The sequence below is a fragment of the Cucurbita pepo genome, chromosome 7 (assembly GCF_057944985.1).
Source record: "Cucurbita pepo subsp. pepo isolate OVF chromosome 7, ASM5794498v1, whole genome shotgun sequence".
NCBI lineage: Eukaryota > Viridiplantae > Streptophyta > Magnoliopsida > Cucurbitales > Cucurbitaceae > Cucurbita > Cucurbita pepo.
Genome location: NC_141804.1, coordinates 10,399,410 through 10,417,493, shown reverse-complemented (window position 1 = coordinate 10,417,493; position 18,084 = coordinate 10,399,410). Strand labels below are relative to the sequence as shown.

General features: G+C 39.3%; 3 protein-coding genes across 6 annotated transcripts; 1 reads left to right on the top strand and 2 right to left on the bottom strand.

Annotated features, from left to right (window-relative positions):
* Positions 1-1,970: 1,970 nt before the first annotated feature.
* Positions 1,971-5,506, top strand: LOC111798389 (uncharacterized). 2 transcript variants are annotated; one of them, XM_023681493.2, is made up of 4 exons: positions 1,971-2,121; positions 2,977-4,197; positions 4,287-4,403; positions 4,500-5,506. In XM_023681493.2, the coding sequence occupies exons 2-4, from the start codon at positions 2,980-2,982 to the stop codon at positions 5,250-5,252; spliced, it is 2,088 nt and encodes a 695-aa protein (XP_023537261.2). In that variant the 5' UTR covers positions 1,971-2,121; positions 2,977-2,979; the 3' UTR covers positions 5,253-5,506. The 2 variants fall into 2 exon arrangements, with proteins under 2 accessions (XP_023537261.2, XP_086981665.1); XM_087125539.1 differs by having other exon boundaries at positions 1,976-2,121; positions 2,766-4,197.
* A 963-nt stretch (positions 5,507-6,469) lies between these two features.
* LOC111798388 (paramyosin-like protein) lies at positions 6,470-8,266 on the bottom strand. The gene has a single exon (XM_023681491.2). It carries the CDS (start codon positions 8,264-8,266, stop codon positions 6,470-6,472), a length of 1,797 nt encoding a protein of 598 aa, XP_023537259.2.
* A 1,551-nt stretch (positions 8,267-9,817) lies between these two features.
* On the bottom strand, positions 9,818-16,230 carry LOC111798935 (receptor-like cytosolic serine/threonine-protein kinase RBK2). Of its 3 annotated transcripts, none has more exons than XM_087125152.1 (10): positions 15,810-16,230; positions 15,521-15,586; positions 13,841-13,950; positions 13,382-13,747; positions 13,032-13,283; positions 12,798-12,955; positions 11,006-11,085; positions 10,795-10,930; positions 10,562-10,711; positions 9,818-10,482 (listed from the first exon to the last, which is right to left on the bottom strand). In XM_087125152.1, exons 2-10 carry the CDS (start codon positions 15,532-15,534, stop codon positions 10,315-10,317), a joined length of 1,434 nt encoding a protein of 477 aa, XP_086981278.1. In that variant the 5' UTR covers positions 15,535-15,586; positions 15,810-16,230; the 3' UTR covers positions 9,818-10,314. The 3 variants fall into 3 exon arrangements, with proteins under 3 accessions (XP_086981278.1, XP_086981279.1, XP_023538058.2); XM_087125153.1 differs by having other exon boundaries at positions 15,521-15,582; XM_023682290.2 differs by lacking the exon at positions 15,521-15,586 and having other exon boundaries at positions 9,819-10,482.
* Between the last annotated feature and the right edge of the window lie 1,854 nt (positions 16,231-18,084).

Sequence of the window (18,084 nt, the reverse complement as noted above, 5' to 3'; positions counted from 1 at the left end):
AAGACATTTGGGTTTCTTCTCTCGGTGATTCCTATGGATACCAAGATGTGGACTCTTTTTTGTGCTATTCTGAGGATGAAAGCATCAATGATTACCCCTTTTCCTTTGATCCTCGTGAAAGAAGAAAAAGGCAGTAGAGATGACTCTTGGATTGGGAGGTTTCTCTGCCTCTAATGGACGGGGCTCAACAGTTCACATTGTTGATTGGTAGCAATTCAAGACCTTTGGGTTTCTTCTCTTGGTGATTTCTATGGATACCAAGAAGGGGACTCTTTTTTGTGCTATTATGAGGATGAAAGCATCAATGATTACCGCTTTCCTTTTAATCCTCATGACAGGAGAAAAAAGGTAGTAGAGATGACTCTTGGATTGGGAGGTTTCTCTACCTCTAACAGGGACAGGGCTCAACAGTTCACATTGTTGATTGGTGGCAATTCAAGACCTTTGGATTTTTTCTCTTGGTGATTCCTATGGATACCAAGATGGGGACTCTTTTTTTGTGCTATTATGAGGATGAAAGCATCAATGATTATCGCTTTCCCTTTAATCCTCATGAAAGAAGAAAAAAGGTAGTAGATATGACTCTTGGATTGGGAGGTTTCTCTGCCTCTAATGGACAGGGCTCAACAGTTCACATTATTGATTGGTTGCAATTCAAGACCTTTTGGTTTCAGGTTTCTTCTCTCGGTGATTCCTATGGATACCAAGAAGGGGACTCTTTTTTGTGGTGTTATGAGGATGAAAGCATCAATGATTACCCCTTTCCTTTTGATCCTCGTGAAAGAAGAAAAAGGCAGTAGAGATGACTCTTGGATTGGGAGGTTTAACATATATATATCTATGTATGTATGTGTATATATGCATATGTGTTTGTGTACATATGTGTATAATTATGTATATACATACCCTAGGGGTGTTCATATGACCTGAGAACTTGATCCAATTGATTGGGAGTACGAAGAGAAGTTCAACAATTTTTGTCTCTTTGTAGGTTTTGATCCCTTGACGTTTGAGGAGGCAGAGGGTTGGAGCTCACATCACTTCCACCAGGCTCAAAATCCATCGGTCTTAAATGGGTGTATATAAGACGAAGAGAGATGCAAAAGGTGCAGTAGGACGCTATAAAGCAAGGTTGGTTGTGAAGGACTATAAGCAAAAGCATGAGATTGACTACGACCAATTTGGACTACCAAACCCAACCGTAAAATTGAGTTGGGTTAGATTTTTTCGATTTGGGTTGGGTTGTCCAAAAATTTAGGTCAGTTTGAAGGTTAATAGTATTTTGGTCGGGTCAACTCGAACAATCTAAAAATCGTGTTACAACTCAACTCTATCCTACATTTAAGATTATTATAAAGGTTAAGAATATTAGATCTTAACTGATATTAATTGTAACTAAGGTCAGTGATACATAATGTTTAATATTTAAATTTTATAAGATTTTAGCTATTAGTGTAACATATACGGTAGATAATTAGTATAATAGTGTAACGTATATTGTAGATAAGTATTATTTTTCAAAATAATAATAATAAAAAAAAAACTGACAAGACAACCTAATCTGGGGTTAGGTTGTGAACTCTCGACCCGATCCAAACTGACAACCTAATTTAGGTTTAGCTTGTGAACTCTCAACCCGATCCAAACTGACTACCTAATCTAGGGTTAGGTTGTGAACTCTATTTGGTTGCTTGAGTGACCAATTTTGGATCAAAGATTTTTTCAACACAACTCGTGTATATCTTTAATTTATTGTTAATTCTTCTCGGGACAATTTAGTCTCTCTTAATTTTTTTATTTTATTTTTATGAATATTATTATTTAAAAAAAATAAAAAAATTATTTTTAAGATTTATTGAAATTACATACATTAAAATTTATAAAATTAAAATTAAATTAAAATAGAGAGACAAAAACAATATTTAATTTCATATTTATTGGAAAAATGGAAAATATTAAACTGTAAAAATTCTCTTCCTCTTCTGTCACAGATTTTATCTTAATTATAAGAACAATCGAAGGAAAGCCAAAGCCCTATCTTTCTATATTGTTCATAGTTTCCAGATTATCGTTTTTACTGTTCTCTTTTCAAATCGCTCTCCATTTTCGTCGGCTTTCCAGGTAATCTCTACCTTCTTTTGTCTCGATCGACTACTTATTGTTCCAACTTTGATTGGTTACCGAGAGAGAGTAAGGGAACTGAGATGGAGTAGAAATTGCCTGATGTTTGGTGTTTTTGTTGCGGGAAATCGATAATGTATTTTGGTGTGAATGTTTTCTATTGGCGTGTTTCTTTGCACGCAACTTCTGGTTCGGAATTTTAGGGTTTTGTAATTGTATACCATTGATTTCTGTTAGAGATTCGTAATTTTGATTAGAACAAACTACTGTCGCTCGGTAAGTTAGGTCAATTACCTGTAGTTTTTCATGAGGAGGAGAGGGAATTTTTCCGTAGAAGAACAGTGAAGTTTTTCTGGAAATTTAGAGGTCTAAGTTATAGGTTTGGAGCTTAGTGCAGTTCTTTGAGAATTTTGATTAGTTTTTTTTTTTTTTTTTTTCCCTCATATGATTTTCCTTTATTCTTGATTTTAGTAATTGGAGTCCTCTTTTTGCTATTTTTATATCGTTTTGTTCTTCGCTCCTTTTTGTTGTTCTTGGCTTTTGCTTTTGTTTGATCTCTTTTCCATTAGAATTCATGTGTGAACATTGTTTTTGTTTGATCTATTTTCCTTTAGCATCTAAAATTTGCCTTCCTTTGATAAAAGCCAACCGGGACATTCACATTATTATTATTAAGAGAAGATGGAAGGCTCACCATTACTGGTGTTGTATCTGCATTACTGCACCCTTAATTTTGTATTGAAGACTCTGATCATTCGATTTTTGCATCTCCTTCTTACTTCATGTGACGAGTTTGAAAAAGGAATACGACGTGTTGCAATAGTTTTGACTTTGGCATTATGTGTATGTGAGTAGATCATGAAGCAAGATTCAAATATGGAGGCAGAGTCAACTCTGCCTGAATGCGAAGAGAAGGACGTAGGTAGTTCTGATGTACAGACGGACGAGGGAAATGTAGAAAATTTCTCAACAGAACATGAAGGTAAGAGAAAAGAAGCTCCTACAGAACAAGTTGATGACATGAAAGAAGATGCGACTGAAGTCGGTAACACGTCTGAAGCTGGAAAGTCTAATGAAAAGTGCATTGCAAAAGGGTCGCGTAAAAAGAAAACTGTAAAAGTTTTGAAGGTAAAGCGAAAAATTGTAAAGAAATCCCCTGCTAGCAATGCATTGAGGACCAAAAAGGCACAGGTTGAACAGGAAGATAACAAAAAGGAAAAGGAGGTTCCTGTAGCCCAAGAAGTGGGAGAAACTCCTGAAGCTCGGAATTCCAAAAAGGACGAAGAGGTTTCTGTCGACCAAGAAGCGGGAGAAACTCTTGAAGCTCCGATTTCCAACAAGGACGAAGAGGTTTCTGTAGACCAAGCAGTGGGAGAAACTCTTGAAGCTCAGAATTCCAATAAGGACAAAGAGGTTTCTGTTGACCAAGAAGTGGGAGAAACTCTTGAAGCTCAGAATCCCACTGAAAATTCCAGCAAACCAGAGTCAAAGACGAAGAAGATTACTAAAGCTTTGAAGGTGAAAAGAAAAATCGTAAAGAAATCTCGAGCGAGCAGCCAAATGAAGACTAATAAAAATGGGAAAGGTAATGAAAAGAACGTAGAAGATACCGTGAAGCCTGACAAAAAGGAAAATGCTAATGAAAGTATCTCAAAAGCGGAGCATATCGAGAAGGGTGAAGAGACATCTGCTAGCGATAGAAACAATTCCGAGTTCAAAAATAGCATCAAGGAACAGAACAATATTGAGAAGGTTGTCTCTTCAGATAAGAGATTAAAGAATCATAAAAGGAAAGAAAAGGATAGAACTCAAACAAATCGAATAGAAGATAAGAACGAAGAAAATCTCGGCGGATTGATTTTCATGTGCAGTGCGAAAACGAAGCCAGATTGTTTTCACTACAACGTAATGGGCGTTTCTGCTGGCAGAAAGGATACCGTCTTAGCAATCAAACCCGGGCTAAACCTATTCCTTTATGATTTTGATCTCAGGCTTCTGTATGGGATCTATAAGGCATCTTCTTCGGGTGGCATGAAACTCGAGCCAAAGGCTTTTAATGGAGCTTTCCCTGCTCAGGTTTCAGCTTCATTACTTATATAAACTATTCAGAAGATAGTCTTTTCATCTGATTATGATATTGTTTCAATTCCAAACTAAAATTTCAGGTACGATTCAATGTTTACAAGGATTGTTTTCCACTACCTGAGAGCATTTTCAAGAATGCCATCCAAGAGAATTATTTTGAGAAGCACAAGTTCAAAGTTGAACTCTCTGTTAAACAGGTGGATGTGTCAGGTTCTTACTGCTAGCTTGGCTTATTCATAGCACTGTTTTATTGTATTTTCCCTTTGATTACATTGTAGGATTTCGTATCTCAGGTTCGGAAGCTCTCAGCTCTTTTCCGTCCAGTAGGACTCCTCTCGAGTTCGCCTACTATTGGGTTCCTTCCAAAGGTGCCAATTAGGGATAGGAAAGTTCGTAGGAAAGTCGATGACACTCAGATTAGGAATTCTAAGTCCAAGGGTGATGCCAGGAATGATCAATCGTCATCTCAAGGACGGGACCGACACCGAGAAGAGGCACCTAGACATAGAGAGGAAGTTCCTCGCGAATTGTACGTAAGCGAAAAGGACTATCGAACTTATGGTCTTCAGGTAGAAAGAAGAAATTTAGATCCTGTGCCTTTGCCACGGCCTTATTTAGAAACATACCACAGAGATCATGATAGGGACTATCAACTAAGACATCTAGAGCAGCCACAGAGAGAAGTGGTTCGATCGGATCACGTACACTTTAACGGAAAAGATTATCCAGTTTACAGTATTGATTCTAGATCTCAAATATCACGGGCAATATCTGGTAGTGGTACGGAACGACTTGCCTATGATCCAATTTACACTCATCAATATGGTCTTTCATCGATCGTCCCGTATCTGCTTCCATCAAGGAGAGAGGAAGCTGCTGCTCCTCCAACGTATTCAAGAAGTTACGTCGCTGATACTGAGCCCATGAGTCATGCTGCTCGTGCTCTACCGTATTACAATCAGGTGCATCACGTAACTGTGGAGAACGATATAATGCCAGTTTCGTCGAGATACTCATTTCCTGGTCCATCGTTCTCATATCGCTAACTGTGATTACCATTTTTAAGGTTCGGATTGAGTTTCACTTGCAGACGTCGTCTCGAGTTCCATATGTAGCACAGGGACTTTAACTGAGTATCAAATTATTGAGTCTTATGAGACTCTCTCTGTGCAGTTGGAGTTTATATTACCTTCATGTAATGGTAAATTATTATTACTTATATAATTTACTGCATACACACACAAACACATTATGCTTGTGGGAATAGTGAGGAAGATAACTTTTGAAATTTTACTTTCTAGTCCTTTTGTTTTTAGAAATTATTCAAAATGACTTATTTTGAAGGACTGTTTCACAAATGTTAATTTTTACGACACCGAAATTAATATAATTTAGTGGGAGAGGTAGTAAATAGAAATTTCTTCCGTTGGTTAAACGAGGTTTGGGTCGAGGATTAAATTCTTGTCTCCGTCTCGCTTATATGTATATATGTATGTATATATATATCACTTTATTTATTATTTCTTCCGTGTTCTCCCACCCCATAGACATCTCTACTAGAATAACTCCTGTTGTTATTACATCTCTACTAGAATAACTCCTGTTGTTATTATTGTCGTTATTATCGTCTAAAATTTACCTTGAAATGTAGGAAAAATGGCGCCTTTCACGAAGAGTTGGGAGTCATTGGAAAGTGGGGAGTCATTGGAAAGTGGGAATGAATTTTCTAATGGATCCCATCATCTCCTAGCGTTCTCATAAACAAGTTTTTGTTTAAGAAATTATTGCATCTATTAAAAGGAGTTTCCGCTCACCAAAAAAATACTCTTGTTTGCAGAAAAATACGCCTGTATTCATCGTGCTTCGAGGGAAACCATCAACCGAACCTAGCAAAGACGGTAAGGGGATCTACCATAATTTTAAAAAGTACGATCCTTTCTTTTTCGAAAATCAATTCTATAACTGTTACAAAAAAAATCTACCGTTACATTGTAAATTTGATTTAAATATAAACCTTTCAAATCTTCAAGAACTCTAAATCTTAAAAGCATATTGAATTTTCAATATTGCTCATCTCCCATTTCCCCTATTGCATAAAAGAGTACTTCAAGTGATACTAAAAGCTTTATACTATTATATCATCATATTAGTTCTCATTAAAACTACCAAATCAGCAATTCAACATTGATCCACCAGATGGTTAACCTACAAAACCACAGCCCCAGCCCCGGTCTCGGTCTCGGCCACGGCCACAGCCTCGGTCTCAGCCTCGGCCTTTGCTAAAATAAGCAGCAGACATAGCAGCCAAGATGGTCGTTGCAGCAGTAACCAACGTGAAGAAGCTCTTCTTCTTCCGTTCCTCCGCTCGGGCCGCCTCGAAACACTGCTTCATTTCTCCCATCTTTTTCTCCTTGTTCATGAAAGATGCTTTGATTGCATCCAAGTGTTCAACAAATGCCTTTGATTTCCCTTCCTCCTCATAACCATCACACACACTCAAACAAGTCTCCTTCAACAATGCCAAAGCCTTCTCTGAATCATCAACAGCTGATTTCACCTTCCCTTTCAGTTCATCGATCCTACTCTCCGCTTCTAGCAAGCTTTTCTCCATCCGATCCCTTTCCCCAACCAAGACCTCGATCCGCCTCTCCCTCTCCTTCGCTACATTCAGCGACTCCACCCGTGCCATCTTCGTTTTCTCAAGCTCAGCCATGGCTTCTTCAATCCTCCTCTCCTTGTCCTCGAGCAACAAACCAAGCTTATCCCTCTCTAACGAAACTCCGTTTAGAGCTTTTCGAAGACAACCCATTTGAGATAGCAACTCCTCATTTCTCGCTTTCTCGACACTTCTCGACTCAGTTAAAGAAGTCACAGCTTCTTTCAGTTTACTCGATTCTCTTTGCAAGTCCACAACAACATTCTCCACTTCCACTTTCGCCTCCTCCATTTCAGCTTTCTCGCGAGTGATTATCTCGATTGTGCGTCGTAAACTCAGAGCTTCCTGTTCAACTCGATTCAGATTCACATTAACCGAATCTCTCTGTTGACTTAACATCTCTACATCTTTCTCCTTCTTCTGTAACTCTTTCACGAAACCTTCAACCTCCAATAACAAACCATTCTCTTTCTCCACAGCTTCTTCTATTCTCCTCACGAGCTCAGCAATTACCTTCCCATTCTCTTCCTTCTCCTGTTTGAGAGAGAACGAACTCTCATTCAACTCAGCCACTTCCTTCCCTAACCTTTCAATCTCCACTTCCAAAGCTTTCTTTTCCTTCTCAACCTCTACTTTCTCCTTGGTTTTCGAATCGACCTTCCTCTCCAAATCTTCAATAACCCTACCGGATTCATCCAATAACCTCTTAACCAACTCCTTCTCTTTTAAGAGGTTCCCATTCAAAATCTCACTCTCCATCTTTTCACCCGACAACTTCTTGCATTTCACCTTCAAATCATCTATCTCTTCCAAAGCCCTCCTCTCATTCTTCTCCATTTCAACCATTTTCCTTCTCAAATCCCCTGTTTCCTCAAACAATCCATCAAAATCAGCCTTAATCCCGTCCCTCTCACAACAAACCTTCATCCATTTCTCCCTCTCTTCCTCGACCTTCAAAACAAGCCCATTATTCTCACCTTTCAATCTCCCAATCTCCACATTCTTCACTCTCTCACTCTCAACTAACCTACAGATAACCCCACCCATTTCCTCCATTTGAGTCTGTAAATAAACATTAACAACATTTCTCTCTAATTCTAAGCCAGAAACACCATCACACGCCATACTTAACTCACACATTACCTGTTTCTTCTCATCAGCATTCTTCTTCAAGTCAAGCTCCAAACCCTCTTTAGCCTGAACCAGAGCTCCAAACTCCTTTCTCTTCTCGTGTGTCTCTTTCAAAAGGCGCTCGTTCAACGATTTCAAGCTCTGCAACTGAGACTTCTCCACCGATTCATCCACACCAGATTTGGGTTGTTGCTCTGAATCCCTGTTCTCCTCCTGATGATCCGTAACTTTCTTTGGCTCGTTCCCCGATCGCGTGGGCTTCTTCTTCGCCATTGTTCTGCGATTTTGAAAGGATTTTGAAAGGATTGCGGCTGGGTAAGATAGGGTTTTTGAATGGGGTTTTTAAGGGAGAGAAGAGGATAGGAAAACGGAGGGTTTTGGCTTTTCGGGAATTTCAAATTTGCTTTGTAGAAGTTAAGTGGAGACTCAGTCGGTGCGGCTTTTGTTAAGAACAGTTAATTTGAATTAGCCATTTGCCACGTGTCACTCTTTTATTGGACACTATATATATATATATATATTTTTTTTTTTTGGAAATAAATATAGATATTGGAAATTTAAGAGTATTAATTAATATACCAAATACACACATTATCTCTATTTTATTTTATTAAAAAAAAAAACTATATAATTTGTTATTTTTTTTAATTATTTTTTAAAATAACCCTAAATTATAGAAAATATCATTGACTCCGACTAAAATTAAATTAGTACTTTCTTTTAAAAAAATATATATTCTTAAATTTTCAAAAATTTCATTAATACTCTAAATCTTTAAAAAAAAAAAATTAAAATATTGTTCGAGAATCAAAATTTTCCCTTAAAATTTAGCAAAAAAACGATAAACGGTCAGCTATGCAAAGGGTTGACAAAAGAATCTTCTTAACTGATCACGATAAATACATTAATTTAAACTACAAAATGCCATCAGATGTCGAATTTGGATTCTAAATCGTAGTCCAAAGCCTCGAAGTTACAGATAATTAGGTAACGTGATCATATGTCGGAGGATGTAAGGGAATGTCGATGTCATCATGAGTGAATTTTATATTTGAAATATTGGACACGAGCGTTACCCTAATTCTACATATGTGTCAATTTTATATTAATAATATCGAAGGATATATATATATATATATATATATATATATATATATATATATATATATATATATATATATATATATATATATATATATATTTTTTTTTCCTGAAAACCAACCTAAACAAAATACTATTTATGGATTTTTTTTTATTTGTTATTACTTTTAACATATAAGGTAAGTTTTTAAAAAAATAATAATAATAATTTTCAAAATTTTTTGTTTGAGTTTTGATTTTAGAACTCACATAGTGGTATCTCTGAACCTGTGACCTAAGTGAGCTATCCTGTTGCACATACGTGTGTTACAGTGTGGGCGAGTGTGCCAAGACGAGTGTCTCGTGCGACTTCCTTTGAAATGGGTTTTTCAATGACAGTATTGCACCCTAGCCGGCATATTGGATGTTGCTACATACACTCGCTATCCGGCACGGTATCCCTAAATGACACGGCATGGGCACGAGAAGACTAATGCCTCGATACAACCCAGATGGATGGATGTTCGGGAAGTCTCAATGAGATGTGGCACCTTCGAAGATTTACGTTCACTTTAATTTAAAAAAATAATGAAATTTCTAAAGTCATGTATCGAAAAATAGGACACTGATCACCACTTTTAAACGTTGGCAATTTGATTCTTACATGGTTGAACTAAAAAAAAAAAGTTGTACTTTCGTCTCGAGTTTTTCTTATAAAATTTAGAATGTTCTGATTTCATTGATCACAAATCGAGAAAACAATCTTATCTACTTAAAAACTTGGTTTTATCGAAGTTTATCACTCTCGATAACAGACAAAGCGTAAATACAGAGCGTCTTAAAATTTCCATCTATCAATTACGAGCGTAGATACAGAGCGTCCTAAAATTTCCAAGAAAAAGAAGAAACGAGCTACCCCTCCTCTTTTTTTGACATAATCCATCTCGAAAACGACGAAACATCTTTTCTTCCAAATTTGCTACGCTTTCTTTTTCTATGTTGTTTCGTCCACTCTCTATCAGCAACGTGGACATTCCGTTCACCCTCTAACAACAATGGTAGTTTAGAAACTTTTCAAAAAAATAAAGGGTATTAACGTAATTTTCAAAAGCTTAGCGGGGTTATCGGGTCGGGTCAAAGCTTAGGAGTATTTGAATCCTCATTGAAGAATGTAGTACAAATATAGGGATTAAGGGTCAAAGCTCATGTGTGAAAATTCCTTTAGGTGAAGGTGAATACTTTCAACACCCCAAAGCAAGCTGCCTGTGTTTTTTAAGATCCCTTAGGTATCTAGTCTGGTTGTATTCTTGTGCATCGAACAGCTCTTCCGAGTACGTTCGTTGCAGTGTCGCCCTTGTATTCTTTTCACACTCCGCTACGTATTTGTCGCCTCTTAGCAGGACGTAGACCTGTAATTAACCAGAGTGTTCCGTTCCGTTACGTGTTCAATGAAGAGAAGATGACATGTTGTAGTAGTTTCCTACTTGCCTGACTCATTCGAGGTCGGAGAATAGGAGACTGCTCGATGCACAAAGAAGCAGTCAAAATCACACGTTCCATCTCTTCGAGATCGTAGCTTTTACTAAGACAGGGATCGATGAGCTCCTCGTGATTGTTGCTATCTAGTAGAGGCTTTGCCTAAAATAAAGAAATTTTTTAATGGTGGTGTGTAGAATGAACTAGGCACCTGTAGAGTTCGTTCGTTCAAATGTTATCGTTACCCATAATACGAGGCTTTGACGTAATTCGTCCAAAGCTTGACGACCGGTTATGAGCTCCAACAACAGAACTCCGAAAGAATAAATATCAGTCTTCTCATCAACTATTCCATGCATGAAATATTCCGGAGCAAAGTATCTGCATTGAAGAGATGAGAAATGTAACGACCAAAAACGAGTAACGTCGAGGAGAAAAATGTAGGCATTTACTGACCCGAACGTGCCCTCGAATTTTGACACGCTGTAATGAGTCCACTGTTTGGGTAGCCACTTTGCAAGGCCAAAATCACAAATCTGCATAGATTCGAGTTTAGAAGGATCTCAATCATGTAATAAGATAGAATATAAATAAAGTTTTCCTCGACATTTTCCCGTAAAACGAAGAGTTCGATGAACCACGAAGGGCCAATATTTTTTTTCTTCCCTCTAGCTTTGTACAAGTGTTGACATAACTTCTCAACTAGTAGCGGTAGTATTAAAACAAAGAGGTCAAGCCCACCTCTAGTAGATATTGTCCGCTTTGAACCGTTACGAATTGCTGTCAGCCTCAGTTTTAAAACGCGTCCACTAGGGAGAGGTTTCCACACTTTTATAAGAAATACTCCGTTCCCCTCTCCAACCAACGTGGGATCTCACAATCCACCCCCTTGGGGGGCCAACATTCTGGCTGGCTGTGATGTCCCACGTTGGTTGAGGAGGAGAACAAAACACCCTTTATAAGGGTGTGGAAACTTTCCTATAGCAAACGCATTTTAAAGCCTTGAGGGGAAGACCAAAGAGAACAATATCTGCTAGTGGAGGATCTGGGTCGTTACAAATGGTATCAGAGCCAAACACCAAACGATGTGTTAGCCTTCTCACTGTTCCCCGAAGGGGGGTAGACACGAGGCGGTGTGCCAGTAAGGACGCTGGGCCGCAAACTGGGGGTGGATTTGGTGGCGGTCCCACATCGATTGGAGAAATGAATGAGTGCCAGTGAGGACGCTGGGCCCGAAGGGGGGTGGATTGTGATGTCCCACGTTGGTTGAGGAGGGGAACAAAACACCTTTTATAAGGGCGTGGAAACCTTCCCCTAGCACACACGTTTTAAAGCCTTGAGGGGAAGCCCAAAGAGGACAATATCAGCTAGCGGTGGATCTTGGTCATTACACTGGCACATCGCTCGATGTCTAGCTCTGATACCATTTGTAACATCCTAAGTCCACCGCTAGCAGATATTGTCTTCTTTGGGCTTTTCCTTCCAGACTTCCCCTCAAGATTTTAAAACTCGTCCACTAGGGAGAGGTTTCCACACCCTCCCAATCCACCCCCCTTGAGGGCCCAATGTCCTCACTGGCATACCGCTTGATGTCTAGTTCTGATACCATTTATAACAGCCTAAGTCCACTGCTAGTAGATATTGTCCTCTTTGGGCTTTTCCTTCCGAACTCCTCCTCAAGATTTTAAAACGCGTCCACTAGGGAGAGGTTTCCACACCCTTACAAGGAATGATTCATTCCCCTCTCCAACTGATGTGGGATCTCACAGTCCACCCCCTTGGGGGCCAACGTCCTCGCTGGCACATCATCCAGGGTCTGGCTTTGATACCATTTGTAACAGTCCAAGTCCATCATTAGTAGATATTGTCCTCTTTGGACTTTTCCTTCCGAACTTCCCCTCAAGGTTTTAAAACGCGTCCACTAGGGAAAGGTTTCGAATAAGGAATACTTCGTTTCCTTCTCCAACCGATGTGGGATCTCACAATCCACCCCCTTGGGGGCTAACGTCCTCATTGGCACACTGTCCGATGTCTGGCTTTGATACCATTTATAACATCCTAAGCCCACTGCTAGCAAATATTGTCCATTTTGACCCATTACAGATCAACATCAGCCTCACGATTTTAAAACACATCCGCTAGGGAGAGGTTTCAACACCCTTACGAGCAGTGCTTCGTTCCCCTCTCCAACCAACGTAGAATCAATAAAGATTCAATATGTAACTACTATTTAGAACATGAAAGCTACCTGAGGTTCGAAATCTTCCGTAAGCAAAACATTATCGGCCTTGATATCTCGATGAATGATACGCCTCTGACAATTATCATGGAGATACAAAAGACCATCGGCTATACCAAGAGCGATCTTGTATCGTTTACACCAGTCGAGTTTGCTTGCATTTCGACCTGGAATACGATGAACAAAGGGATGAACAAGAACTCTAAAAATCAAAGAACAATTCAATAAGGTTAAAGGAATCACCACGAAGAAAAGATCCTAAACTTCCATTTGGAGACAACTTGAAAACAAGGTGCATGCCTCCGTCTATGCTACAACCAATCAATTTAGCAGTGTTAGGATGATCAATATGAACAATGATGCCAAGCTCAGACAAGAAGCAAGCAGCTCTCTCATCTGTTGTTCCTTTAGTCAGCATCTTCACTGCTATCAGCTGCCCGTCTTGTAAACGCCCTTTATAAACCTCGGCGTAGCCGCCTTTCCCGATCATATTGTCTTAAAAAACGAACAAAAACAATCCATGAACTGATAAACTGAGCTGACATCAAAGTTAGAGTATAGAAGTATATGAATCATGATGAATAGCAACGAACCATGGCTAAACTTGTTGGTTGCGGTTTGGAGTTCGGGGAACGTAAAGTTTCTCAACGACGACTTGAACTTGAACAAGTCACTTAGCCCCGGATTCTCTCTCCTGGTCTTGCTCTCTCTTCTCGACATCTTCAGCACCCCAAGAGGAGGAAAAGAGGCTAAACGTCTGAATGATTTCTTCTTCCATGAACTAAAGAACTTTTTCCAGTGAGAAAGAGCTGTTGATTGTGAAGCTTGATTCTCTGATTCTTGGTTACTTTCATTCAACGAATCGGGATCGAATTCCGAACTTTGTAAGCTTGCTTCCAAAACGCCTCTAGGGGATAACACATCACGTTGCTCGATTTCGAAGTCGAAACACCTCAAGTCTATAGAACACGGCACGGGGAAAGCCAGAATTCATCAGGCTAAATGATGTTGTTATAGAAGTATACGAAACCGAAAAACGAACGAATAATCACCTCGAGCCGAAGCAGACGAGAAGATATTGCTTCGCATTTTATGCTTCCCATAAGTAGCCATGTAGCGGGGAGGCTTTTTTGCTACTTCTCCCAAACCCCTATCACTGTCCCTATAAACCAACAGAAGGTGTTAATGTTGCAAGAAGTTTTTAAAAGTCCCAATGGAAACGCTACGGATATTGAAATACGAAGAACGACTCTTTTACTTATTTCGACGAATCTGGCCCGCCCCAACTTTGACTAACTCGACATCAATGATTTTCGTTCAAGGCTAGAACGCAGAACCTTCAAGAACTCCCCTCCAAACATCCCGAAAGGAGTGATCATGATTATGACTGTGACCACATACTCGGTTTAGTATTGCTTTTGTGTTCTTGAATTTGAGGACTCTTTTACTTATTTCGACGAATATGGCCCTACCCCAACTTCGACTACCTCGACATCAGTTCTATGAGACATCAATGATTTTCGTTCAAGGCTAGAACCTAGAACCTTCAAGAACTCCCCTCTAAACATCCCAAAAGGAGTGATCATGATTATGACTAAGACCACAGACTCGTTGTAGTCTTGAATTTGAGGACTCTTTTACTTATTTCGACAAATATGGCCCCACCCCAACTTCGACTAGCTCGACATCAAATTCTACGAGACATCAAGGATTGTCGTTCACGGCTAGAACTCAGGACCTTCAAGAACTCCCCTCCAAACATCTCAAAAGGAGAGATTATGATTATGACTATGACTATGACCATAAACTCGGTTTAGTATTGCTTTTGTATTCTTGAATTTGAGCACTCTTTTACTTATTTCGACGAATCTAGCCCCACCCCAACTTCGACTACCTCGACATCAATTCTACGAGACATCAAGGATTTTCATTCAAGGTTAGAACCCAGAACCTTCAAGAGTTCCCCTCCAAACATCCCAAAAGGAGTGATTATGATTATGACTATGACCACCGACTCGGTTTAGTATTGCTTTTGCATTCTTGAATTTGAGGACTCTTTTACTTATTTCGACGAATATAGCCCCACCCCAACTTCGACTAGCTCGACATCAATTCTACGAGACATCAAGGATTTTCATTCAAGGCTAGAACTCAAAACCTTCAAGATTTCCCCTCCAAACATCCCAATAACCACAGACTCAGTCTAGTATTGCTTTCGTATTCTTGAATTTGAGGACTCTTTTACTTATTTCGACGAATCTAGCCCCACCCCAACTTCGACTAGCTCTACATCAATTCTACGAGACATCAAGGATTTTCATTCAAGGCTAGAACTCAAAACCTTCAAGATTTCCCTCCAAACATCCCAATAACCACAGACTCAGTCTAGTATTGCTTTCGTATTCTTGAATTTGAGGACTCTTTTACTTATTTCGACGAATCTAGCCCCACCCCAACTTCGACTACCTCGACATCAATTCTACGAGACATCAAGGATTGTCGTTCACAGCTAGAACTCAGAACCTTCAAGAACTCCCCTCCAAACATCCCAAAAGGAGTGATTACGATTATGACGACGACCACAGACTCAGTTTAGTATCGTTTTTGTGTTCTTGAATTTGAGGGACATCCCTTAGCGTTCTAACTATTTTAAGATGTTTTCTGAACATAATTGTTTCAAATTCAACTAATCATGCTTAACTTTTAACAGATACATCATTGAAAGAACATACCTCAACACACTCATTCTCAAATCTCAAGTGATCAAACAGATCATTACATTGTTCTCAGCTTCCTTCCTTATAAACAAACATGGGAATTCGGAAATCCCCAAAAGAACCAAACAAAAAACGAACAAAAAGAAACCAGACAGAGATCATGAATCCAAAAGGGGAAGCAACATTCCTCAAGAAATGATCAAAAAAACAAACACCCAGAAACCAAAATCCAAAAAAACAAATCCCCAAATCCCCAAATCATCAACAGAGCATAAGAACATCTGAAAATGAAACGGGCATATACCTTAGACCACAAGCTTTGCGAGTTGCATCATTCTCCATGGCGAAAACTCTGAAACAGAGAGAAACAGAGAGAAACAGAGACAAGAGATCTATAAAAAAAACACGACAGAAAAGGAAGGTCCAACTAGGGGATACCCTTCCGAAGAGGCTCCACTAAAGAAGGGTAAATTGTATTGGTGTATGAATGGACACAGAAACGCTCGATTGGGAGGTAAGAAGAAGGAAATGGGGGTATCATGGTGGGATGTTTAGAGAGGCCTAAAAATGGAGCAATGTGAATGGGGAATAGACTTTGATTTGATTAATTGTTTATCGTGTTCGAGGAGATGAGGTGCGTGAGTTTCGGCCATGGAGGTTCTCCGAAGAGGTAGATATGGTGAAATGGCCTGTAGAGCGACTTCTTCTCTCAAACCTTCAAAACGCGGCAGAGGAGAGAGAGAGAGAGAGAAATATCATTCAGGTTTTTAATTCAATAATTCTTTTAGATTAAAATTTTTTTATTATTTTTTTTTTCCGGATTCGTTCTACTCTCCGATTGATATCGTTTTCATCATCCGAACTTCTTCGGGACCTAACGTCCTTGCTGGCACACCACCCGGTGTCTACCTTCTTCAGGGTCTAACATTCTTGCTGGCGATGTGGGATATCATAATCTACCCTCATTCGAGACTCAGTGTCTTTGTTGACGATGTGGGATATCACAATTCACCCTCATTCGGGGTCAACGTCCTTGCTGGCAATGTGGGATATCACAATCCACCGTTATTCGGGACCTAGTGTCTTTGTTGGCAAGTTGAGATATCACAATCCACCCTCATTTGGGGCCTAGCGTCCTTGCTGGCAATGTGAGATATCACAATCCACCCTCATTCGGGGCATAGCATTCTTGCTGGCAATGTGGGATATCACAATCCACCCTCATTCAGGACCTAGTGACCTTGCTAGCAAGGTGGGATATCACAATTCACCCTCATTCGGGGTCTAGCGTCCTTGTTGGCAATGTGGGATATTACAATCCACCCTCATTCGGGACCTAGCGTCCTTGTTGGCAAGGTCAGATATCACAATCCACCCTCATTCGGGGCCTAGCGTCCTTGCTGGCAATGAGGGATATCACAATCAACCCTCATTCGGGGCCTAGCGTCCTTGCTGGCAATGTGGGATATCACAATCCACCCTCATTCGAGACTTAGTGACCTTGCTAGCAAGGTGGGATATCACAATTCACCCTCATTCGGGGTCTATCGTCCTTACTGGCAATGTAGAATATCACAATTCACCCTCATTCAAGACCTAGCGACCTTGCTGGCAAGATGGGATATCACAAGCTACCCTCATTCGGGGCCTAGCATCCTTGCTGGCAATGTGGAATATCACAATCCACCCTACTTCGGAGCCCGATGTCACAGTCATGCTTGTCCAAGGCATGTCACCCATGGGCGTATACCCATGACACATTGAAACCCTAAACCGCAATTGTGACACCCAGCGTCCTTGTTGGCGAGGTGGGATATCACAATCCACCCTTATTTGGGGCTCAACATCCTTGCTGGCACACCGCCCGATGTCCACCTCCTTTGGGGCAGCGTCCTTACTGGGTATGACTCTAATACCATTTGTAACAACTCAAGCCCACCGCTAGCATATATTGTCCTCTTTCACCTTTCCCTCAAGATTTTTAAAACACGTCTACTAGAGAAAGGTTTCTACATCCTTACAAAAAAATATTTCGTTCTACTCAACCGAGACGTGGATCTCACATTTTGGTTTTAAATTCAATAAATACAAAAATGTATAAAATTATTTCAATAATTAATTTTTTACTAAATACACATATTTATATTTATATATAAATAATTAGTGATATTTTTTTAAAAAAATTATTTGATTTAGAACTAATTTTAAAATTAGATCAAATAAATTTTTTTATTTTATACTATTCTAAGCTACAACACGTCATTAAACCAAGGGATAATTAAAATAATAATCGAAACGACTCGTGACGAGTACACAAATTTAAACTTCAAACCACAAGAGAAAAGAAGCAGATGTTAATTACAGCTGAGCTACAGTAATTACCGACTTGTTCGTTCTCGAAAAAGGAGAAATTCGTAAAAAAAAAAAAAGCAATATATTTAGAAGGTAATTTAAAATGAAAATGAATGGTGAATAAAAAAAAAAAAAAAAAAAAGGGGCTGATTTTGTTGCCAATTTTAAGGTTCCAATAAAAATAATATAATTAATTTAAGTCAATTTTGATACTCTTTTTTGGAATG